We start from the raw sequence: 25,952 nt of genomic DNA on the forward strand, positions 1-25,952 counted from the left end.
TAATCGAGTGCAAACTTTTCATAAAAACAAAAAATGCGAATAAAAAATAACATTTTTCAACGTAACTGACAAACGTCTTGAATATTTCATAAAAAGTAAGTCTGGAATAAGGCTACAATCTGCCTTTTTATGAAAAAAAAACGTAAAATGAAAGTTTCGTAATTTCTTCACGTTTTTAGAATTCCTATGAGACGTTTTTTCTGCTTCTCTATCTGAGTGATCTCAGCGGGGATACCGATGGCGATTCTTGCTTTAATTATAAGTAATCTCGCATTTTTCCATAACTTTTCATGGAAAATTCATCATTAACAAAAGTAATACTTATTCTTATAATTTATGTATCGTGAATAAAAATTCGTTTTAAATGAAATATTACTGCATCTTTTCTGCTAAAATTGGTTCGTAAATGACGGAGCAAATACGAAGAAAAAAAAATCAGCAAAAATTCCAGAAGTGCAAATGTTACGTGGGTATTAGCTTTGAAATTCGAAGGAACAATAAGTTAAAAAGGTAGGAGGGGGGAGGAAACTGGGATATTTAAATAGGATATGTTTCAGTTTGGACGTTTACACACAGAAACTAATGCAATCCATATCACATAACGAATCTAAGTTTACATAAAATACATCTTGAGTACTTACTTACGATACTTACATGTTCAAAATGATTTAATTTTCAATCCTTATGATATTCACATCCTATGATAGGAATATAAGCAAAAAATACTGAAACATATTCCCTCATTTTTTGGCCTTTTCTTTTACCTCAATAAGAATATGGTTTGATGGGAAGAAATGATCAGTGAAAGAAATTCTTAAAAGTAACTTTGAAACTTATATTTAAACTTGACGAGCCCATTTTAAGAATCTATAACATTTTTACCATCCTAGAAAAACGACTTTCAACATTATTCATCAACTCTTTAGGAGAACCATCTTCGACCAAGTTTCCATTATCCAATACCAAAACTCTGTCGAAGTAAAGTAAACTGGATATTCTATGCTGAATAATTAATAAAATTATTATTTTGATGCTGTGATGAATTTTTATTAGTACCTACTTTAAAAAATCGATTCAAGGCTTACCGTTATAACGACAACGGAACGATTTTCAAACAGATTCAAAATCATGTTCAGAAATTCGGTTTCTATCTCTGGTTGTAACGCGTTCGTTGCTTCGTCCAAAATTAAGCAACACGATTCTCGTAAAAGAGCTCTGGCTAAACAAATCAACTGTTTTTCTCCTGCACTTAAATTAGATCCACCATCGTGTACGTGAGCATCTGAAATTAAATAATATCTACGTAAAAATAATTATGTAAATTATTGTAAACAAAAAAACTGAATCAACAGGTACCTACCTAATCCACCTATACTTGCTATGGTATCACTTATCTTGACAAGTTTTAGACACCTCCATAACTCGGCGTCGGAAAATTCACATTTAAGGTCCAAATTTTGTCTAAAGTTGTTCAAAAAATAATATGAAAATGAATTCACTCCAAAAACAAAATAGGTAGGCACGTGATAATCAATTTACGTTAGTATAAGTTCGACTACTTTCTCACCGTATAGTTCCATTGAATAAAATAATATCTTGAGGAACGATGGAAACTTTTGATCTTAAATGATGCAATGGTATTGTAGAAATGTTCACTCCATCTAGAATGATGTCTCCTTCAATGACTGGTACCATTTTTAGCAAAGACATCATTAGAGATGATTTTCCACTGCCAGTTCGCCCGCAAATACCTACCTATCAGTATTCGAATAAAACCAATAAATTGACTTTTTTAAATACCTATCGACTATCGAAGTATATTGTAGATAGAAGATATGTTTTATTATTACTTTTTGACCCGAGTGAATGACTAAATTTAAATTTTGTATCACACTTTTTCCTTCGCTTTTGTATCTTAATGTTACATTTTTAAATTGAATTATGCCTTTTTGAGGCCAATTGGATGGTCTTGAAGCTGTAAAATCAAGATGTAATAGTATACCTTACCAGCCTAGAATTTCTAAAATTCGTCTCAAATAATTACTTACCATCCTCTAGGTAATTTTCCACTGGCATTTTTGCATATTGATGAATACGTTCAACAGCTCCCATATAAATTTCCAAATCCACCAAGAATTTCACCACCCACGTTAAATAAATCGGTATCAGTAAGGTATAATTAATAGCTAAGCCAAAAAATGTTGAAGTTTTCAAAGTTGGTTTGATCGTAACACTAATCAGCGATACTAACATTGCTGCGAATACAATCACACCGCCCAAGTAATCCTGCAAAAAGAGTAAATATTAATTCTGACAATGAGCTTTTTTCAATGCGCAATCAATAGGTGTAGATACCAAAATAATTCCAAGCCATCGATTAGATGAGTTGAGTATTAGGAACGCATTCGTGTGTTTATCATTCATCAGGAATAGGCTCTTCAAGAAGGTGCCTTGTTGGTGTAAAGCTCTAATTACTTCTAATCCGTTGAATGTTTCAGAAAAATGATTAATTACCGGAGTACGAAGGAAATTCTCCAAATGTTGAAGTTCTCTGCAATATTAAATTTTTAAAGAGGGGGTGAGTATAAATTATAATAGAGTAAATCCATTCAATAAACGTTACCATCCAACTTTCAGAATAGGTAGGTATACCTACCTATTTATTTATTCAGATACGATAATGGTAAGTATAAATAAGGATTACCTACTCTAGTTAATCTCTTTTAATCGGTTCAATTTAATAGGTATCCTTGTTTATTTTTCTTTGTTTATCGAATTTCATCGAGATAGTTGATACATGACATTCATGGTTTTACAAAACGCCCTTCGTTCATTCAACGCTTCACGCTTCGTTATTAATTGATTGTTTTCCTTTTGAATCGACGGTATGCAATTTTAATAACACCGTGATACAGGCGCAGCGCTGTACGCTCTAATAGGTAGAAGTGTATACCTACGCTTGAAACGATAACGGGAAGGTATTTTAAGAGAAATCTTAGCGAATTGCCAAAGAATTTTATAAAATCTTGACGCGAGCATTAATTTTTATGGAATTTTATTTCCCTGTAACGCAAAATAGATCTAACATATCAGAATTATCTACTTACCTAATTAGCCTTATAAAAACACCTTATTACTTCTTAGTTCTTATACGAGTGAGATCAGTCATCAATTTAAAAGAAAATTTCATTTTTGTATAATTTTGATTCGTCCGCAATTTTTTCAAGACTACGGTAGATCATACGGTGCTTTCTTCACTTCTTATCCAAATTCATTCAAAGTATCACTGTCGAATGTATCTAAGTACCTTGAAAAGATAACGAATATTTCAAGAGAAATCGAGCGAATTGCAAAAGGATTCTATAAAATGTTGACGCAAGTCTTAATTTTCATGGAATTTTATTTAATTCTAACGCAAATACCTACGTAGATCTATACGTATCAGAATTACCTGTACCTAATTAGCCTTTAAAACACCTCATTACTTCTTATAAACGTTCACATGTGAGAGCAGTCATCGATTTATAGGAAAATTGTTATTTTTTGTATCATTTTGATATCGAAGGTTACAAAAAACATTAATTTAATTGATGTCTATTTATCTGCAATTTTTTCAAGAAAACGCAGATCATACTGTACTTTAGTAGGTACTTTCTTCGCCTCTTATCCAAATTAATATACAAAGTACCTATCACTGCGAATAGGTAATTAAAATTCAATACTTATTCATTCAATTATTCCCACGATCGCTCTTGTTATTGTTATCCAATATCTTAAATGCGTCAAATAAAGGTACCTATTTTAAAATGAACAACTAACCACGTAAGATACAGTCAAAACAGAAAACAATAAGTACCATACCTGTACGAACAACGATAGAATCTCTGAACCATATAATAAATTAGAGTTATAGGGATGACTAAAATAATGAACCACGGAGTGATAAAGCAGTTCACCAGTATTGCTGACAGGCACAACAATTGGAATTGAATTAATCGCTGTGTAGATGTTGAAATTTTCTGCAAAAAAAAAATTATGTTCACGTAGGTACACCTTTGTTATTTTAGATTTCCAATATAACGTAATGAAATAATGCAGAATCAACTAATAGGTACTTAATTGCCCATGTCTTTTGATAAATAAACGCGATAAAGAAACCTTTTTTCAAAAGCTAAACGTACCTATAGATAAATACAGATCAGTCAAAGCAGATTTTAAAAATAAAATTACAAGTATGTCGTCCACTTTTCAGATTTTAAAAATGAAATTACAAGTACAGGGTGACCAGAAATATCGAGTACCCCTAAGAAAGTTTTTCATTAAAAATATAGGTTGGCAACGTGAAATAGATACATATGATTGGTGGAATGTTATCTCTCCAGTCCAAAAACCAATCATGTGCTATCATTATTATCATTCACTGTGACCAACCAAAGTATTTTAGTAGAAAATTTTGTAAGGGGTACTCGATATTTCTGGGCACCCTGTATGTCGTCCACTTTTCTGAAATTTTTGAACATTTTTGATGATTTTTAAATTCAAGCGTGACGTGAAAATAAATTGAATTTTGGCTTAAGAATAGGGTAACATTTTGATCACGAGGTTTTTAAGACCGGATTCTAGACTACTCTTTTGAAAGTTTAAAAATTCTGAAAACAAAATTTCTTGTTTTATTCACTGAATTTATATTCTGTCGGTTTTTTTACAGGTCGAGATAAATCTGAATTTAATCACACCTACCTATTTGAAGTTTATTTCTGCGTTTCCCAAAAAGACTATAATTTAACTTATATTTTTGCGTATATTTTTGGCGGTTTAATTATATGTAGGTACTTACTTAGTTAATTGCATTTCAGATTAGGTGCCAGTATTTTATAAAAATAATTAACAACAACAAAAAAAAAACAAAACACACATTTATGATTTTTGCCTGAACTACCTACTTAGGTAGGTACTAGGTACTTACTTTATCAATAATTTCTACATCAGTGGAAAATCTATCAATTATTTGTCCAAACGATGTGTTATCGAAGAATTGAACGGAACATTTCAGTATATTAGTCAGCATCTTTTGATGGAGGAATTTTCTCGATATAGAACCAGCATACTGACCAACAGCCGTTGAAAAAAGTGATAATGTCAGAGCTATAGTTGAAAACATCACGTACAAGTACAAATAGCACTGTATTTCCTGTAGTAAATTTAATTTCAATATACCTCAATCATACGTAACTATAGCTTTATAAATTACTCGTAATATTGATTTTAAAGTTACCTACTTGTTCTTTGTAATCCATTCGATTCAACGTTGAAACAACGTAACTGAGCCAAAAATCTGCCAAAATTCGCATAATTTGCCATCCGAATGTCAATATGAAATAAAATACCACGGTAAATATTCCACAAGACTGTATGTAAATTTTATAATTTTTTATATTATTGTTCGTCTTTCTTTCTCTGTTTATCATGTCCCATGCAGAATGTAATTCATTAGCTGATTCCAAAACTGTAAAAAACACAGATCATTTGAAGCAGGTAGGTGGTAGGTATAGTACGTATTTTGGTTCAGACACGAATGAGATGCGAATTCTGAATTTACATTGGTCACTGTAATCTTCAAAATCAGCACTGAAATCGGATACCGTGGACTGAGTGGACTGATGCCTGGTTGAATTAATCATATCGTCGATATCGTTTCTTTTTTTATTCTTTTTCGAACACTGTTGCGTATGATTGGTTTGCAGAGAAGATACTCTAAATACTGTCCTGTGTAACGTTGGAGAATTCGGATACTCAGTGACGGTAGCCGCTCTAGATCGCTTTCTCTTCTGTAATAAAGTGGTGTTGGACACTTCACAATCGTCAACTGGGAGTGGTAAATCATGGGTAAAATATCGAGAACCTGATAATGTACTACGTCTTCTTTTCAAAGGAACAAATAATGACCCCTGTGAGAAAAATACACATTAGACAAATGAATGCTAACTACAATTCGCTTTTATGAATTTCAATAGCAAACTTTAGAGCTGCGGTGTTGTTTTTCTTCTTCAGCTATGCTTAGACAAGGAGCTAATAATTTCTTGGTGTTTTGCTCATCTAAACCTTGGATTTCTTCCGAGGCAACTTTTACAATTTTTGTTAGCGTACCGGCTATTTTCAATTTACAGTTTTCCATTACAATAATCTGTCACATAATACGAATAGGTAGGTAAGTACGAGTATTTTGTCAGATGAGCGAGCTATAATATGTACCACACATTATACAAATTCACCTGATCAGCAAAAGGCAGAAATTTTTTATGAGTCGTTGTCATTATGACTGTTTTATTTTGCTTGATGAGATATTTTTTGACGCAGTTTTCAAAAATATGGTTACTGACTTTCGTATCTAAAGATGAAAATGGATCATCCTAGTAAATAACAGTAAAACGCAGCCTATGTGAATTTTCGTAGTAATATTTTCCTCTCGGCTCTCTGAATGACGAATAGTTTTTATAAATTCATTACCAATAATATTATATCCGGTTTGGAATACAGCATCCTGGCAATCATAAGTCTTTGCTTCTGTCCTCCAGATAATGCGACTCCGCGACCTCCTATAATCGTGTGTTGATTACTCGGTAATAAATTTATATCGGCATTCAAGGCGCACATTTGTATTATTCTAGCGAAATGCTTTTCTTGATATGGGAATCCGAAGGTTATGTTTTCTTTCACGGTGTCGTTTAGAAGCCATGGAGATTGCGGCACGTATCCAAACTTCAAGTTTCTATTTAGACGTGAGGTAAATTAGGCTACAATTTCTTAAAACTGAAAACAAGTGGATTATTTTTAAATCAATTACTTCTTCCATTTGATTTTTCCTGATTGTTGAACCATTTCATCGAGTAAAGCGCATAAGAATGAAGTTTTTCCGCTACCTTTTTTACCGATGATAATGTTCAGAGAGCCTGAAAACAAATGCAATTGAAATTACCTATCGTTTTGATCACCTATCAAGAGAAACATGGGTATAGGTTCAGAAGAGTACAAGGATTGGTATAAAAAAAAAAAAATAAACAAACAAACAAGAAATGAGATCTGCGCAAAAATATTTTTTTCTCCTTCATGCGACTTCATAGTCACAGTTATTCTATATACGACCGAAAATGAAAGATGAATTGCCTATCTTTACGCCTTTGAAAAAAATGAGAAAAAATCCTCTTTTCGAATTACATGGATGAATCATAGCTACACTAAATCTATTTAAAAATCAATTCGTTTGGAAAATTACCTGCATAAATTGATAAATCATTTATTTCCAGTGAGCATTTAGTCGTATCTCCCCAAAACCAAATACCATTGTATATTTTTAAAACTAATTTTTCATTGGTAAAATTGTCTTCACGTTTGATTCTGTTTTCATCCTCGTTTTCACTGTTCTCGGTGATTTTCCTTAATCTTGTAGTATCATCAGTCGAATCTTTCTTGAATGTTTCATCAATACTTTCATTTTGATGATTGTACTTTTCCTTTGATTTTTTTTCATCTCGATCATGACCGATGTCAATTTTCATTTCAGGTAAGGACAGAAAATTCTCTATTCTTTTGATGCTTACCTGTTAAAATTCTCGTGGATTAAAAATTGTCTGTACTCTAAATTCATCGCTTCGATAAATCATTTACCACGGCCGAAATCATAATTGGTACCATGACTGGGAATATAAAAAGAGGAACCGTCAATTGATTAAATAGAGCTAAGCTTGTGAACAGCGAACTCAGAGCTATGGGCGATTTTTCCAAAATTTGATAAAGAACTAATGTAACCACAGCTATTATGATGGATGATGTATTTGCCAAGAATGCTGAAATCATTGTAGGAACCCGTAGGCGGGAGGTCAGAAACACCAAAATCTAGGCTTGGATACTTCTTGTATGCTTATTGTTTATGCACTCAATTATTGTGCCAAGGTATATTGGTGTACCTACATATATAATTTTACGAACTTACTAATATTGGCCCAATGAATAGAATCTGTATTCAAATACTTCAACTCGTTTTCCCTCAGATTTGATATCTCCTCTGTAAAAATATGTTCCCAACATGATAGCTTGATGAATCGAATACCTTGAAGAACTTCGTTTATCCTTCTCAATCTCTTATCACTCCATTCCTAAAAATCCATAGGTAAATAATTAGATATGAAATTTTGTACACCGTACAATAAACGTACCTCATCATGCATAAGTAATTAAAATTCATAACGATTGTGTTTAGATTGAAAAATTACCGAAATCAATTTATAATTCTTTGACATCCGTTTGCCTATTATCAGTTGCAAGAATAACATCAAAATGATACAAGCGACTGAACCAATCACAGCGCTGATTCCGATTTCTTGAAATAGTAAATAAATCAACAATACTATCTAAAATTATTTTAAATTATTGCAAATTCTTATGTCATACAGTACGCTTTATACATATTGAATGTGTTTTGGGAACGGATTTCTAAACAATCAAATCCCAAGCTTAAAGCGTAGGCCTACCTTCAGTGGAATAGCCCACACATAATGGCCGATCCAAAAACAGGACATAATATTGTATGAATCCTCAGTTGTTAGATTCGTTATATACCCAATATTATCACAATTGTTGTTTTGACACTGTATTTCATTTTTACGAATTTTCAATAATTTTCGATAAATTAATCCCTGAAACAAATTTGACATGATTTGTGTTCCACTGACAATGGTCAATGGTACATTACATATCTACCTATCGGATTTTTAAAATATGTACTGACTTGCAAAGCGTTCTTCAGTCGAATTCCTTCAACGTTTATGATATGAGTACTATTTTGAGATAGTGTTCCCTGAGTCAATATAGCTATAAATACTATCACAGCCATAACGTAACCATTATTTATGAATTCATTCCATTTGATGTAACGAAACTAGAAATAAAATTCATTTCATTACAATGCGGAATACTGTAGCACTTTCGCATACAGGTGTACATATAGGTAGTCATAAAAATGGGAAATAATATGGTAATGGAATACCTATATACCTCATTTGTGCTCTTGGTCTCAGCGGTTTGGATCATCTCAATGTAACGAACCACCACAGAAATACCCAACGGTGGAATGAATCCAGCCATATCACCAATCAGCTTCAATATCCCACCTAACACAAAAGTTTTCCAATATCCTTTGGCAAAACACCTCCATAAGCTAACTTTGCACTCGTTTTTCGCTGTTTTTGCCTGTGTGTAATGAATAAAATTAAAAATATGAACTCGTGTAGGTAGGTATTTTTTTTTCGCACAAACAGAATTTAAAATTTATGTAGGTACCTAAAAATAACAAATTCAACTTACTTTCTCCGAATGAAATATTTCGTCGAGTTTTTCGAATTGAGCTGAGGATTTTTCAGAGTCAGGTAATTGTCCAAAATGTGGAGTTTCCAACGTTGAAACATATCCGATACGCAGTACCGACGTTAACCAATAGAATGTTATTTTTGAATAAAACCTGCTGAATGGATGTTGATAGGCGTAAATTGTTCTCTCGTTTGCTTCATTATTTACTTCTGCAATTTTAGACATTTTTCTCCTCATCTGGAAATTCAATAAGATTCGTCAATTGTTTCATTATAAAATACAAATTCCACGTGGGTGAGAACTTACTTCCTGTAACAAGGAAATAAAATCGTTAATCGCAGCTGAGTAACATAAAACCGTTGAGGCTACAGATGTACTGAAAATTACATGTTCGAAATTTAACCCCAAATTCAAAACTGTAATCAACATCAGACCTTTACACAATCCGCAAGAAAGCCAATAGATGATTGTTACAGCTAGATAATACAGATTGTTATATTCTTCTAATTTGCTGTAGAAAATTTGACAAACTACGTTCGACACGATAGCGGCGATTGGTACCAGTTTGATGTACCAAATATCGTAATACCCGATGGAATATTCTTCTAATTCTATCAACTGTACTAAAAGTAGCAACAGTGCTAAGCAATAACGAGTATCATGTCCGTAGAACAGACGCTTTTTTGAAATCACTCTGAAACAAATTTGATTTACAATTGGTAGGTATTCCTACTCAAGTATTTTGATTTAATAATACGTTTCATTTAAGAATACATACCCCAAATATTTACTAGGCGACCATCGAACGTAAATCAATAGCAATATCAGAATATATACAAATGATGAAAAACAGACAAGATTGAATAATTCCACCCCACATGGACTAATGATTAAACGAATGTAAGTCGGTTTGTACTCTATAGTAAAATTATCCGAGCAAAACATTTTCAACTGAAAATAATCAATTGTTAGGATTCAATAAATAAAATAAAACATGCGGTGATAAAAATTTATAGGTAATTACTGAAACTTACAATTTAAACAATGAATTCAATAACAGAAAGTAAAAACAAGTAAAAATCTTAACAATTGTAGTATTGATGAAAAACTCGACGTTTTTAACGTAATAAAAATACATAATTAAAAGATCAACCGTGAAATAATACACTCACCCGACAAATGACTAGCCACAACCAAAGCGAAAACGAAAATTTTACAATAGTGATACATTTGAATGATTTGCGCGTTATATTATAAGTTCAGCGATCGCGCTAACAAGTTAACGCGTTAACAGAGATTATCTTACATAAGTAAATTGTTCAATTATGAACAAGCGGAGAAATAGGAACATCATCCATTACATGATATCCGTCATTTTAAATAGTTCCGGTTTTTTTGAATTTACCAAATTTATAGAACCCTAAAGAATCAATGTTCTAATTTAATATTTACTTTTTTCTAATACAATCGCGATATAATATCAATAAACAAGCCGTACCGTATGTATGGTAATCAATTAATCGCAAAGCGATCGATAATTACTTGAGGAAAAAAAACGCTTCGAAATTCGACAAAAATCAGTAGGTAAAAATATGATACAATTTTTTGAGATTTTTAATAACGTTTATGAACACGAAAATTGATAGTATGTAGGAAAATATTACGCGCCATGTTAATGTAAAAAAAAAATAATCATTCGAAATCTAATATTATACTACAACAGCTCCTGCTTCACTTCGACTATCTGGAAGTTGAGGACCATCTTTCCATACTCCTGCCACCGGATCAAATATCTCGACCGATGAAATTGTAATTTGGGCACGATAAAAGTTCACTTCGTGAGTTTGATCTCCGCCGATAACGTATAATAACCCGCCCACCGCTGCGACTGCAGGACTCGATCTTCCAACGGACATCGGTGGAACTTTGTACCATTTGTTCTATCATAAAAATTACAAATATATTTATTTTATTCATGAAAACCACGCTCAGGGCGATGAAAAATTTTATGATTACTTTGTAAAAGGAATATTTTTCAACGGAATGCAGCACATTGTGATGTTTATTTGTACCTCCAACCACGTACAAATGATTATCTAAAATTGCGACTCCCATTTGACTCCGTGGCACCAACATCGACGCTAATGTATCCCATTCACCCGTAATTGGATTGTAGCTCAGGAGAGTAGAATGATGGCGATTACTGTGAGTGCAACCTCCAACAATGTATATTAAACCTGAAACAATTAACGTCATCATCATTCACAATGAGTGATGCCAAGAAGCTTGTCAATAGGTAAATTGCAGCCTACCTTCGTAAGAAACCACACCCATACTAAATCTAGGTTCGGGTAAATTTCCATATAATTTCCATTCGTTTAGCACAGGATTATACCTGGAAAAGAATTAACGATTATAAGATATTCGACGAATTCGTATCGCAGCTTATAATAGTATGTACTCGTATGTAAAAGTACCTTTCAATCGACCCGCCAATATCGTCACCAACCCATCCTCCAATCGCATACAGATAACCATGCAAAGCTGCCAATCCAAATTCGCATCTGGGAACCACCATGCTATCGATAGCTGTCCAAGTATCACCAACAGGATCGTAACATTCTCCATTGGCTAAGATTTGAGATTCTTGTTCACCACCGACGACAAAAATTTTACCATTCAAAGCAGTTACACCGGGTAATATTCTTCCAATACCCATAGAAGATACACGACTCCAACATCTAGAAATGACCGTAAATTTAGATCACTCCAAGTACAATAAGCAATAAAAATAGACTTGAAGAAAACTACGAGTAGTATTACTTCTTAAAGGTATCGAATTTCTCAACAGTTTCAAAAGTACATTCAGAAGAACGAGTCCAGGTACTGATCATTTCTCTTTTCGAGCCTCCAATAACGAAAATATCTTTCTTGGCGCATATTCTTGGTTGAACGATTAAAGGCGATAAATTGCCTTTTTTCAAAAACAGATCCTTCCAAATAGAACGAAGGGCTAATTTTACACTACTGTCGCCGCAATCATTAATCGCTTGTTCGACGTAAGTTTCAGCTAATAATGGCAGTCGTATGTTGTACAAGATTTCAAAAACAAACGAACGACGTTCATCGACTTTATGATGGATCCAACGAATCGCCGATTGGAAAACCTGACAAAATAATGGATAATTAGACGCAAGATTCTTACACGATTCATCTGGAATAAAGGCTCACTTACTTGAAGTTCACTATCGACGCGTAAATATTCGCTGGATAGTAATTCTAAAATATACTTCTTTGGTAGTTCCAAGAACTCTTCTTCTTGGCAAATTAAAGGAAAATTATTCTGAATAAATTCTAACGCAGATTTGGCTAAATTGGTGAAATTATGCATATCAGCTAATCTGAAATATGTATAACAGATGGGCAGGGTAAGTAATACTCGAAAAGTTTCAATGGTTTCAAATATAGTTCATTATACATACCTATATATTCCTACAGCATTTGTAATATCGAGCTCTTTGATGAAGAAATCAATGCATCCAGTGACGAGATCCGTCAACTGGAGCATATCGGCAGCGACGATTAATTCTTGGGCATTTTGTCTAGTGATTCTTATACTACCTGAAAAAGTTTACAAAACAAATGTCAATAATAACACATCTAATACAGTAAAAGTAGGTGACAAGTAACACGTATAAAAGTATTACATATGAACTGTACGAACCACTATAAATAAAATCGATAAGTCCGTTGAAAATTTCAGACGATAACGAGTGCAGCTCAATGACATCTTTTCCATTCTCCTTCAATCCATTGTTGAACATAGCGTAAAAATATGGACTACTGGCGGATAAAACTGCTCGATGGGCCTATAAAATTTTAAAATCATAAGTCACCGATAATACCATATCTACTTATATAGGTAAAGACGAAAACGTCGAAAAATGATACTCACGTTGAATATTTCATTTTGAACCGATATCTTGACATCACAGAATCTTGACTCTTTTCTCAGAGATTGTAAATTTTTAATCAGCCTTATAGGATATAAATTTGAACTGTAGTCGAATTCAGCGGGCGAATCGTTCAACGAAGGAGGATTATTGTTCACGCAGTTTTTCAAGAACGAATGAAAGTAAAAATCTTTATTTACGTGTACATTTGGCATTAATGATGTGTTAACAGAATTGGTGAATAAATTCATAGGGAACAATTAACGAGAATGAATAACACAGTGAATTGAAATTTTGGTCAATGAATTCGTCTACGTAGTCTCCGATAAATTAATTCATATTATCACCGTATAAAAAGTATTGGAAAATCGAAACGTTATCGAGTCAAGAAATGAGAATTTATAAAATGTACTAAATTCGATCACTAAGCAATTAATTAATTAAAAAAATACGTTTCATTATGTAAGAAAATAGGCGAAAGTTTACTTTGAAAAAGGGGTGAAAAAAATTAGCTGATTATAATGATAAAAACAAATGACGTCATTTCATAGATTACGTAATGTTGGTGGGCAAATTACGGTAATGAAAATGAAAATACCGTAATTTACAAAATTTTTCAGTTTTCATTTTTTATTTGATTTGATTAGAAAATTGAAAAATTCTATTTAGAAAATTCCAAGAGAAAAATGAAAATTAAATTAAAAATTTTTCGAAGTTCAAGTTTTTTTTTCATTTTATTAATTTATTATATTGCTTATTATAAGGATTGGTGGATTGAAGAATTTGAGGATAATATAGCTCGGAATGCTCGGATCGAAATGAGGATTGCAGACTGTACTGTAGTAAATGGTTTTGAAATTTGAATATTCAAACACAAAATTCTGTTCGAAAGACGAAATTGAAAACAAAGCCACATTTAGGTCAGCACAGTTTTTCTTTGAATTCATTAATGTCATTTGTACAATGTACAATATTTTGAAAGGAGAAGGGATAACGTCTAACGACTTTCCTTCATCTCAGCGCAAACTGAAAGGCTCCAACTTTTATTCACTATTTCTCATCCTGAATTTCATCTTTTATGTGCTGGTCAAAAAAGTGAAGACTTGAAGAAGCTACATGTGTTTATAAAAAATGAAGAATTTCAACCTCAGAAACCTGAAATCTAGGTCAATTTTCGTCTTTTAGAATACCTATTCTAAAATAAAATCCATGTTTGAGCAAATTTTTCTGATTTGTATTTCGTAATTTCAATTCAAGCACGGTCGTCGAGCAATGCACATTCCAGATAATGCATTATTTATGAAGTTGAAACTATAAAATCTGAAAGAATGCTGAACTCTTTTATTCTGAATTTTCAAACCGTGCAATATACATTATTGATCTATTCTGGCTTTCTGGCGACGAAAATCAGACCAATAATGAGATCTAAAATATGGAAAAACTGACAATACATTCACAAGTGACGGAACAGCAGACAGCATCGTAATTTTGCCAAAATGATTAGCCATAAATGAGTCTATACGTCCAAATTTGTTTACAACGAAAATTACTTCTGTTTCCTATAAATTAAGCATCAATGTGATAAATGGAAAAATGAAATAAGATCATATTGCGGCTGTGACAACCAATCTATGATTATTGATTACACCCGAACAGTCATTCGCCGTTCACAATATAGGAGTATGTCAAACCAGCGCAGAATCACAGTAACCTAAAAACTAAAGAACGAAATCCGCACATTATTAAGTGAAAATTTATTTTTATATAATTCGTATTACTAATCGAAAGCTATACACTGTTGAAATTTTGTTTACAATATGTACAGAAAAAAATAATAATAATAAACAAAATACAAAACATATTTGAAAATTTTTCCCAACAAAATCAGCGCACTTCACTATCAGCCAATTTAGTTTTGTAAATCGTTAAAATGTCTACAATTTCGCTAAATATGGCAGTAATTATAAGAACATTACGAACGAACAACTATCTCGAAATACATATCAAAAAACATACATTAATTAAAGGAATAAATCGATAAAAGATGTCGTATAAAATATGTATCAATAGATAGCCATAAAAAAAGTTAATTTAAAATAATATTTACACGACGGTACGATATATATAATACATCTACAAATTAAAATCATTTTTTTTTTTAATTTTTAGAATATGTTTATAATTGTAACATATCGTAGAATAAAAAGGGGGACATAAAATACACAAATCAACGGTACAAATGAAATGTTAAAGCCATTTAATACATTCTAATAAAAAAACAATATACAACTACACATTTACTTTTTCTCTACCGTATAAAAAAAACATACAAAAAAAATGCGTCGATCGAGTTATTAAAAAAAAGAGTAAATATTATCTATGAATATCGTGTTTTATCATTTTTTTTCTTTATTGTTTTGATATGACGAAATTAAAAATAGAAAAATAATACTAAAAAAATTACTACGATGATCGAAAAATTTTCGTGAGTATTAAATTTTTGTAATAAGGTACAATATTTGGAAACACGATAGAAGAGATTCGCTTAATTTCTATAATGATTGTATAATTTCATTTATACAGTCGTTTCGGATTTATTATTTTCGTCAATTAGGTAATGAACTCGAACAAGAAGAAAAAAATTCACAAAAAATTATCCTACTACAGGCTCCGTAATAAAGTCATGGTAAAATTAAAAATAAATAATACTGTCATAGAATAATATTCGAGTAAAAACCATCAAGGCCAGAAAAAAATCACATAAACCTTATCGTGAGTATTTCAGTATACAAGAGAAAGAATATAAAGCTAGAAAAAAAAGAGGAGAAAAAAAAATGCGAAAAAAGAAAGAAAAAGTAAAAGAAGAATTCTAAAAGGAACCACGCTATTAATACTGAAAGCAGTCTCTACGAATAAACCAACGTTAAAATACTGTTCGACGTATAAATTTCATAATATATGCGTGTAATATACGGTACATATGTGTATGTGTTGTAAACTACCATCGCTCGCCTGGCAGTATGCGCTTCGCTTACACCACCTTAAAAAACATTACCAACGCAGCGCAATTGTAAAGAAGCCTCGTAGTACTTGAAAGAACGACTCGAGCTCTTTTGTCAAGTGTCGCCGGTTCATTTTCACACCTATTTTCTTAATGAGCGTGGATCGTTATTGTACGCGTATATAAACCATAAAATACTCTATACGCGCGCCAAAAAGCAAAATACAACTCGCTAAAGTATACGCAGCATTTATATAATTAGAGAATCGCCGCATTTGTTAGCCTTCAAAAGCTACGTACGTCTACGTGTAGGTACGTACCTCACTCGTAAGTCGAGTTTCGAGTTGAGGTACGTACATACATACGCCGGTGAATCATTTAAAAAATTACGATCAACGAATTCGCATTTGCGCTCATCAACCCCTCAGGCCTCAGCCCTGCCCCGGGTCTTCTATTCTGCATCTTTCCATCGTCATCGCAACCACCGCGATGCATACGCTATTTTTTTTTTCTCTCACACTCTCTGTACTCTGTACACTCTGTACACAGCACACGCTCTTTCAATACGCACCCCGCACTGTTCACCACCCATGGCGTCGTCGCGCCTTCTTCGCGAACGCGCTTCAACCCTTTACACACTCTCGTACATCCAAAATACACCCTTGAAAAAGCGTATACGCGTCGCACCTCCGCCCCGAAAGAATGTAAAAATTACGAGAAACGTTCGTCATTTTTTTTTTTTTTACTTTTTACTTTTTCACGCCCGTCACACAGTAGACGAGCACACGTTATCTGCTTCCCAATTTCTACAGCCTGGTGCATCGTTGCATTTGCACAGTGCACAACTTGAAGAGAGTACAGAAAAAAACATTGATATGCGCTTACTTCTGCACTTGGTTCTCTCTTTATGCCCGACCCCTATGCCTCTATTCATCGTCGTAATATGCATAAAGCGTTTGAAAATTCGCACTAGAAATAACTCCGTCGTTTTGCACACAAAGATACACACACATACAAATACGCAGAAAAAGAGAACGAGAAAAAAAAACCGAGGCGACGTTAATGAAAATACCACCGTATAACATCGTCGAAGGGTTGACATGAGCGAAATGTATGTAATTTTGAATAAAAATATTAAATGGTAATTTTCCCGTTGCGTTTTTTCTTTGAAAGCATTAAAGAATTTCAGGTTTGTTCACAAAACCTCTTCGTTTCTGCGGTAAAAGTGCATATGGGGGTGGTAAATGCGAGCTGTTTCAATCTGCCAGCTCGTAGCTCAATTCGACACTGTTGACTAAACATTCGTGTTTTGAAATTATGAGTACAAATTGAGAAGATTTTATAATCAAATCGTCGTCTCGTCTTAAAATAGTCAACATTACGTACGATCTGATTCAGAATAAGGGACGAAAAAGATGAAAAAAACGATATGGTTTTCTATGGCTTTTCAAATTAAACGTATTGGATTTTAAGAAAAGTTGGAAGTAAAAAATATCAATATTAAAATTGGTCCAAATCAGAACGTACAGGTCAATTTTGCAGAATACGATTCATTGATAACAGAGTTTCAAGAGTTTGTTGGTTGCCGCCTGCCGGAGAGGGCGAGCGCGGTAGTCAAACAAATTGAAACAAATCAAAAAAGCACCCAAAATTCTTTAACAAAATCTCCAAATTGAAATGCAGGATTTTAAAAAATTTTCTATAGGATCATACATAGGCAGGTACCTTCAGTACTTTTTTTAATCGAGGGGGGGATTTTTCTTTGATTCCTCAAAAAGATGAACTTGAACAATGTAGGTGTTTTTTGACCCCCTCCACCCATCAATCTATCAAGGAATTCCCAAAAATACGAACAACTGTCTTCCTTATATCATGATACGTTTACTGAACCCAGATTTCTCATGAGATTTTTCAAAAATTAATGAAGTTTGAACAAGAAATTTGGGTTAACCTTCTAACATCTGAGAGAAGTTCAACTGATAAATTTCAAGAATTTTCAAGAAAGAAATTGGACTGAATAGACAGATTGTGATGTTTGGGGAAAAAATGAATTCGAGTGATCACTCATTTTGGAAATTGAGAATTTTCCTCAATTTTCTCCAAATGATTATGAAATGATTATGTTAATTTCCAATGGCAAAAAGCCAAGTTGATAGAAATTTGCTGTCAAATTTCATCAGCTGAAAATTTTTTCGATTGTTTTTCTCAACTTTTTTATAAGACTGGTAAAATGCTTCAAAACACAAAATTCAAATCTTTTTTTCAACGAAAAGAAAAATATTTACATCGCAACAAAATCGAAATAAAATCTGGTAAACTAACGCGGGGGTTTTCAGTTTGAACCAAATTTTATGCATATTAAAATTCCAATAATTGATAAAAAAAATTGATTTTAAAATTGTTGAGAATTAACAAACATTATTTGTTTCCGAATTAAACAAATTTCTACTTCCAATAAAATAAAATTTTGTGCAAGGAGAGAAAGCGCCAATGATTTTGTAAATAGTTTGAAATTCCATTTCGGAATATGAAGGAGAAATTTAAATCTAAGTTTCTTATTTCAATTGAGAAATCACTAAATTAAAAAAAAATCAAAATCAAAAAACGAATCATAAATAAGATTGAAAATTCAAACTGATACTTTTTCCACACAAGTCCAGGAATCTTTTGAAACGATTTTTTTTTTAAATAAAACATTTCAACCAAATTTCCTAAAATTCCAAAATGAAATTCGAACAAAATCGAAAACCCCGGTGTTATTTTATCCTTTTTTATTCCAATTTAATTTAAATGTAAACATTTCTCCTAGCAAGCAGTTCAAGTTGTTGAAAAAAGGGAATGAAATTTTGCTTTTTAAAGCATTAAATTTTTTCTTTGCGAATCTAATGAAGAAATTACGATAAACGATCGAAAAAGTTTTCAGCTGATATAATTTTACATCAAATTTCTACCAACTTGGCTTTTTGTTTCCGTCTGCACTTGTGAATTTGGCTTTGAAAATCAATATGTAATTACATAATAAATAAACTGTTGGAAAAAAATTGAGAAACATCCTCAATTTCCAAAATGAATGATCACTCAAATTCATTTTTTTTTTCAAATACCACAATCTGATAATTTTTCAAATTAATCACTGCCGTGTTCTTGAGCCAAATTGGAGGCTTATCTGATTTTTAAATTACCGCCTTGCCAAGTATAGGACTTTTTCAGTAGATACTAGCAAGTTTCACGGATTTTTTAGATACCTACTCTTCATAGTGCATAATGCAAAATTTCATCAAAAAGTCAAAAACTGAAGGAAAATTATTGAGAGACAAAAAAATGAAAATGATCAACAGCGGGTAGTTCTCAACTTTTCAAATAAAAATGTATTTTTTTCTCGGTGAAGGCGAAATTTTCCACACTTTCTTCCGCTCGAGAAGTCAATTTTTTATTCATTTATGTATTTTTCAGAAGGCATGTCACTTTTGAACATTCGTCATTTTCAAAAATTAAAGATTAAACTATTTTTCGGCGTAGCCAAAGGAGGACAAAAGACAAGGAGGCGAGTACATTCACCTCCCAACTACCATCGAGCGTACGGAAAATATACATTTTTACTTTTCAGACATGATCTTCGCTCGAGAAGTAGGTAATTGTACGTTATTTGTATTTTAAAAATATAATAAGAAAAATATTACAACTTTTGCCAAAATTATTCTTTTGTCTTATTCTCGAGAAAATCTTGGCTATGCCACAGCTAATTTCAAGAGGGTGAGTTGTTCAGGCACCCTTTACCCTCCCTGTTTGTTTTTTGCACAAACTAGCTTTGATTCAGATTAAGCACGTTAACTGCAACAGTTCCAATTAAGAAAATTAATAATAATTTAGAATAAATTTTAAGAAATGCAAAAATTGATACTGGATTTTTGAGAGAAGAATTAAGGCGATATCAATAGTTCGAGTTACTTATCGAAAGGAAACTTTAAAGATTTTTAAGGCTTCAAAAAATTGGATTATTGTCACCCTACCAGAAATCCGTTCACAAAAGTATGCTAAATTGGGAGTACTCTATTTCCATAGCATTTTCCAACCCAAAATTTCAAAAATATGGCACCAAGAAAATCGTTGTTTTCATAAAACTGGAAATTCTTTCAAAATCCCAATCGTTTGAGAATTTTCAGGTTTTGTAAATCTAATAATTTCACAGAAATATTTGAACGACAACATAAAGTTTAAAATTAGAATATTTTAAAAAAAAAGCCACGAACAGTTCAAAGGAATTCACCCGAAGTTTTCATTATTTCTCTGTTTCTCAAAAAATTGACGTTTCAAGTTTTTTTTTTTATAAATGAAAAAAAATTGGCAAAATGATTCGGCGAATTGAAGCGTTGGGTTTCAATACCTGCTAAATGCACCATTTTTCGAAAATGAGATTATTATGGATTCGGGTATTTTCGGACCTCCCGAATCGAATGGCGAAGTCAGTTTTGCTCCAAAACCTACTAAATGCCACCTAAAATGCGATTGAAAACGGTGTTTTGCTTCAAAACCTACTAAATGAAATTTTTGCTTCAAAACCTACTAAATGCATGTTTGTTTTTTTCATCAAAACCTACTATCTGCACTTTTTACCAAAATTATACTTTTATTTTTTAGAGAAAAATACACGCAGAAAAAATAAATTATATTATTTCGATTAAAATAAATCAAAGATAATGCCGCAAATAATTTTTAAAAACTCAAAAAAAGCAAATTCTAGAACCTTCAAAATAAACTATCCCAATAAAAACTCGTTTTTTTTACTTTAAAATTTTCCATGTGCGTAATTACGCTCCAAAACCTACTAAATGCATTTTTAAATCTGCTTTTTGACCAATCAAAACTGATTCTACAGTCTTGGTTTTTAGCCAACTGAAAGCATGCTTACCAACTTGTCCGATGACGAAAAAAACTTCCCTGTAGCTCTAAAACTAAAAATTCTAAACGTTTTTTTCATTTCCTGTAAAATTTTACTTTTTTCATTTAGCTGGTTTTGAAACCCAACGCTTCAATTGATTTTTGTTGGAAATTTCTAGCATACTTCTCGATTATTAAACATGCTAGTTAACAGATGAGAGAGCAATATTGAATTTTACTAAAGAAAAAGGCAAGGAGCGATTACTAAACTAACTTTCTGCTCTTTTCGTTCAATCAAAATTCAAAGTTGAATCACAGATTTTACATATTATGTCTAAAGATAGAAGCGTCGGAGGGAGAGAGGGAGATCGCGAAAATAAAATATTAAAATTGCAATAAAATTTGTATCATGTTCAAATTTTTAAAAATGACAGTCCAAAAAAGAATTTTTAATCCAAAATCCCACTTAAAAAATGATGATTTGTATAAAATCTGATCTAGATCCTCAATTTTAGTTTTTATTACATATTTTTTTGGAACGAAAATGGATGGAGTTCGGGTAGGAGAAAGGGGGATTCTAAATGAATTTCCCAGCCATTTTTCTCAGTCAACGTGAAAATGCAAATTAAAAATTTAAGAATTTTAAAGGTGAAATAAAGAGGGGAAGAAAAAAGCCAAGAGAGAAATCCCACTGTTTAGATTTAGAAATTCTGCGGATGAAAAAAGAATATCGTGAGACTTTCCCCCATCCAAAATCCAATTTAGAGTAATGATTAACGTGACCCCAATTCTCAACTTGCTTTAGCTCACATCTCAATTTTTGAACTAAAACAAGTGACGAGCAATTTCTAAAAAAATGCGTCAAAATTCTATAGAAAGGGAAGAGATGATCTAAGGATTAAGGTTCAGTTGAATTTTATCAGTTCAACTCAGCCTCATTCTCATCAATTCTTCAAAACTTGCTATACCGAGAGATGGAACTGATGCAGTGAGAAAGAAGTTTGTTTTATTTAGGGTATCCAGGGGTATTTTCAAATATTTTTGAACCATAAGGTCACAGATTTGTGAACTGAAGGAATCTAAATTACGTACAAAGCTAATGGAATATTTGGCATAACGAAGAATATTCTCAAGAATAAGATATCAAAACACTGGTCATTTTTTTCAACATCATTCTGTCTCAGGGGAAGGGAGGAAATATCAATCAGCTTTTACGATTCATCGCTGAAATACGAATAATTAACCAAAAATTATAGTAATTGGACTTTTCTTGAAAATCTATCAAAGCTCAAAAATATCAACTTTCACCACCGACGCGCGACGTCTCGAAACGAAAAATTGGAGTGTCTGGGAACAATTCAGAACAATTATGATTTTTTGGCAACGCTGCAATACCATATTTAAACTTATCCTTTCCTTATAAACTCGTAATTAACGAAATGAAAAGTATATTCGAACTTCAGGAATTCAGGATAGTTTAAAATCAACATAGCAGGTCATATTTATTCAAACTGAAGGTACCTATCAAAAATTAAAACATTCGAAATCTCACTGGATTAAATCGATTCGGGTTCATAGCTCTACGCTAAGACTTCCGGAAATGAAACAATTGACTCGTGTAAAACGCGCAAATAATCAAATTATAACCGTTTCCTTTAATGGGCAGACTAATTCAGCGATTCTCTAATTAGTTTATTCTTAATGAGTATATTTTTGTGCGAATACCATGGCCAATTATCGCGTGTCAAATCGTCGCGGCAATTTCAGAATTTCGATTTGTAAGAAGAAAAACTTTCGAATTTCTGCAAAGAAATCAGTATACCGAATTCTTTACTGAAATTCTTCGACGAAAATCTGATACGCGAGGCAATTCGTGAATTAAATTTTACAGGTACTGATAAGGCATAGCTGAATTGCATGTTGTATATGCTCAAATACTCTTTAAATATTATTGTCCGGTATTCTTTGTATCGAGTACAAAAAAAATGAATTAGAAAAATTTGAACATCACTACTGGTATAGAAAAATGATAAAACACAACTGTTCGCGAAAAATATAGGTAGGTACATTCGATAGGTACTTGAAAGTTGACGAAGAAGAACAAGAACAAGAAACAGAAAGAAAGCGATAAGAAGAAATTATTTACATAACAGAAAAAAATGAAAGAACTCGAAATAAAAATTCTAAAATTCGTCGCATTAACTTCACCCATGATAGTCGAACAGTTGCAAAAAAAAGAGAAGCATTTCGCTTCGCGGATTTACTTCTCACGAATCAGTTTGGTCCTCTAAAACCTTATGAAATTAATTAAATTAATTGTTATACTGTGTCAGAAGAAACGACCGAGAAAAAAAAAAAGTATAAAAATCTATCTTAATAAATGCGATATGTACATTAAACAAATAACTCCACGACGTTAAAAAGCTTGGGGGGATGCCATTTGGAATCGCAAAAATTCGATATTATCAAACACTCGACGTAAAAATAAAAACGATTTTTCGAAATTTTGTTTTTCGTAAATGCAAGCACAACTATAACAAATCCTTAGAATCATTACCAAAGACCGGATATTAGGGTCAGTGAACTGGAATTTTATCAGTCTTGCTGACAAGGTAAAAACGGTACGATAAAACAAACAAAAAAGGGGACTGGGAAGAGTAAATTTCACGAGGGAGGGAGGGAGGGAGGGAGGGAAGGGGGTTACTTTTGGTAATGATCGAAGAATTCATTATGATAGGTTTCGGAAACCGATTCGTAAAATAAATACATAAAACAGAATAACTATAAAAGAATTACCGTATAACGAAAGAGACTAGACTGATGACAATCATGGCAAGTAACTTATGCTTAAATGAGTAAAATGAAAATAGATACAGCGTCGCCGCGCCACCGTGAGTTAATTCTTCGTTTTTGACCACTTCGTTAGGATGATGTGGAAATTCTTGTGATTTTTTGGTGGTTTGTTTATTGGGCGGCGTTTCGGCAGAAGGCTCGTAAGTAACGCCGTGATAAACGTTGACAAAATTGGATGGTTTTGATGGTCTGGCCGTAAAAGAACGAATATACGCTGGTACGGTGGTTGTCGTTTGCATGGCCGGAACCGATGAATATATCGACGTATTTTTTGATATATGTCGCACAGAATTATTATACGAGTCTTCCGGACGACAGCAGACTTTAAATATAACTTTCATATTGTTCGTGGCGCATCGTCCGCCAATTCGCCTGTGTAGATCGTCTTTCGAAGACGTGGAAATAAAATAATAATCGTGTCCGGGTGGAAATTCCAAACCACCAGGTTGTGGAGTGAATGGTCGGAAAGTGATTGTGTAATACATTAATTTATGGGGTTTATCACAGATAGCAATTATTCTAGGGCTGGGGTTAGTTATACGACAAGTTTCGTATTCTTCTTTCGATACATTATAGATAATATATCGTTCTGCGTCTTCTTCGTGCGTTCCTGGAGTGTACACAGGACAAATGATGTTCACTTGATCGTAGTCGAACTGCGTATTGCCCTGGTTCACGGAAATTATATGATCCGTGTTATCCACTCTGAATATAGGATTCGATGTATTCCAATGAATATAAAACGACTTCGTACAATCGCTAACTGCACAAAGTAGCACTGTCTCGAAACATATGAGCAGGCCTAGTGTTATACAAGACGTTATCTTGGCGCACGACAAGTTGTTGAGAAATCTGAATCTTCTGAATAGTATCCGAATAACCCCAGTGATGATCAAAAAGCTGAATTCATTTCCAAAAATCATGGCTCTGCGGTTATTACTCACTTCTGAAAATTAGCGCTTGTAATCCGATATGGGTATAACTTGAGGCGCTACATTTACGTGTTATTACTCAAATAAGACGTCGTCGAACACATTGCGATGGATTAATGTATTTCATCCACAACGAAAGCACCAAATTTAAGCACATATTAAACGCGAAATGTATCTTTTACATTGAAATAATGCATTCGCATTTCCAGTTTTCACCAATAGTCATTCACTCTGACGTTGATTCTACATTCATAAAATAAAAGTATAGTTTGGTGTTTCACATTCATCACTCATATCACTTCACAAATTCGACGACGAACTGAACGAATTACATATATTTAAATCGACACCACGAATAATCACGATATGAAACTTCTGTAAAAATAACACTAAATAATTAAAATACCAAAGAACAGTCAATAAACCTTCAAGTAAATAAAGGTAAAACATAAAACACACACACACACGCAAGCGCCTGTAAAATACACACACATACAAACAAAAATTCTAAGTACACGGAATATTCATACAGCACAGAAAGACCTATATTCCGAATCCAACATACTTTTGTTCCTCTCTCTTCCAGTTTTTTCAAATTTATTTTGCGCATATTTTATGCTGCTGTGATATGAATAAAAGTGAAAATGGCGGCGTTTTTGTGATAAAAATTTCTTCATTTTATAAAAGTTATATCTGCTTTTTTAATTATTCATCACTCTTGAATTTACATGAACAAGACTTTTTTAGAATTACTGAGTCAATCAAATTATCATAAAATCCTTTACGAAAGGAAAAGTATTCATTATTTCAAGTAAAACGTCAAAATACCACATGCATTGGATTGATTTAGGAAGAATAAAATTGAAAAACGTCAAATGTCTTAAACCGATTTTCATTGGTTGTTTTCACGGAATAACGCACGCCCTTTTGAGCTTTTCGTGTTTTCTGATTGGTCAATTTTTGGGTTACGTG

The 25,952-nt window shown here is 32.7% G+C and overlaps 3 protein-coding genes across 3 annotated transcripts; all 3 read right to left on the reverse strand.

Moving 5' to 3' along the window:
- Positions 1-821: 821 nt before the first annotated feature.
- Sur (Sulfonylurea receptor) lies at positions 822-9,594 on the reverse strand. Its single transcript, XM_065349548.1, has 23 exons — positions 9,361-9,594; positions 9,052-9,246; positions 8,786-8,935; positions 8,529-8,693; positions 8,271-8,408; positions 7,991-8,153; positions 7,666-7,844; positions 7,274-7,598; positions 6,845-6,950; positions 6,508-6,769; positions 6,273-6,410; positions 6,020-6,184; positions 5,600-5,948; positions 5,280-5,506; positions 4,967-5,191; positions 3,862-4,019; positions 2,356-2,551; positions 2,049-2,286; positions 1,851-1,975; positions 1,568-1,755; positions 1,361-1,461; positions 1,086-1,282; positions 822-1,002 (listed from the first exon to the last, which is right to left on the reverse strand). Exons 1-23 carry the CDS (start codon positions 9,586-9,588, stop codon positions 868-870), a joined length of 4,353 nt encoding a protein of 1,450 aa, XP_065205620.1. The 5' UTR covers positions 9,589-9,594; the 3' UTR covers positions 822-867.
- A 764-nt stretch (positions 9,595-10,358) lies between these two features.
- LOC135832726 (actin-binding protein IPP) lies at positions 10,359-13,812 on the reverse strand. Its single transcript, XM_065346164.1, has 9 exons — positions 13,319-13,812; positions 13,088-13,232; positions 12,846-12,984; positions 12,599-12,764; positions 12,187-12,530; positions 11,841-12,104; positions 11,676-11,758; positions 11,380-11,600; positions 10,359-11,303 (listed from the first exon to the last, which is right to left on the reverse strand). The coding sequence occupies exons 1-9, from the start codon at positions 13,565-13,567 to the stop codon at positions 11,073-11,075; spliced, it is 1,842 nt and encodes a 613-aa protein (XP_065202236.1). The 5' UTR covers positions 13,568-13,812; the 3' UTR covers positions 10,359-11,072.
- Positions 13,813-15,051: 1,239 nt separating this feature from the next.
- Positions 15,052-25,460, reverse strand: Ephrin (ephrin). Its single transcript, XM_065346179.1, has one exon. It carries the CDS (start codon positions 24,969-24,971, stop codon positions 23,988-23,990), a length of 984 nt encoding a protein of 327 aa, XP_065202251.1. The 5' UTR covers positions 24,972-25,460; the 3' UTR covers positions 15,052-23,987.
- Between the last annotated feature and the right edge of the window lie 492 nt (positions 25,461-25,952).

Source organism: Planococcus citri, chromosome 1 (assembly GCF_950023065.1).
Source record: "Planococcus citri chromosome 1, ihPlaCitr1.1, whole genome shotgun sequence".
Lineage (NCBI taxonomy): Eukaryota > Metazoa > Arthropoda > Insecta > Hemiptera > Pseudococcidae > Planococcus > Planococcus citri.

Excerpts from the sequence above, each read along its gene's own strand:
- LOC135832726 (XM_065346164.1), bottom strand. The coding sequence starts at position 13,567 with ATGAATTTATTCACCAATTCTGTTAACACATCATTAATGCCAAATGTA. Across the intron at positions 12,105-12,186 it reads AAATTCGATACCTTTAAGAA|ATGTTGGAGTCGTGTATCTT; the intron begins GTAATACTACTC and ends GGTCATTTCTAG. Across the intron at positions 11,759-11,840 it reads ATTGGCGGGTCGATTGAAAG|GTATAATCCTGTGCTAAACG; the intron begins GTACTTTTACAT and ends ATTCTTTTCCAG.
- Ephrin (XM_065346179.1), bottom strand. The coding sequence starts at position 24,971 with ATGATTTTTGGAAATGAATTCAGCTTTTTGATCATCACTGGGGTTATT.
- Sur (XM_065349548.1), bottom strand. The coding sequence starts at position 9,588 with ATGTCTAAAATTGCAGAAGTAAATAATGAAGCAAACGAGAGAACAATT. Across the intron at positions 2,287-2,355 it reads GATGGCTTGGAATTATTTTG|GATTACTTGGGCGGTGTGAT; the intron begins GTATCTACACCT and ends CTCTTTTTGCAG. Across the intron at positions 1,756-1,850 it reads TCATTCACTCGGGTCAAAAA|GTAGGTATTTGCGGGCGAAC; the intron begins GTAATAATAAAA and ends GAATACTGATAG.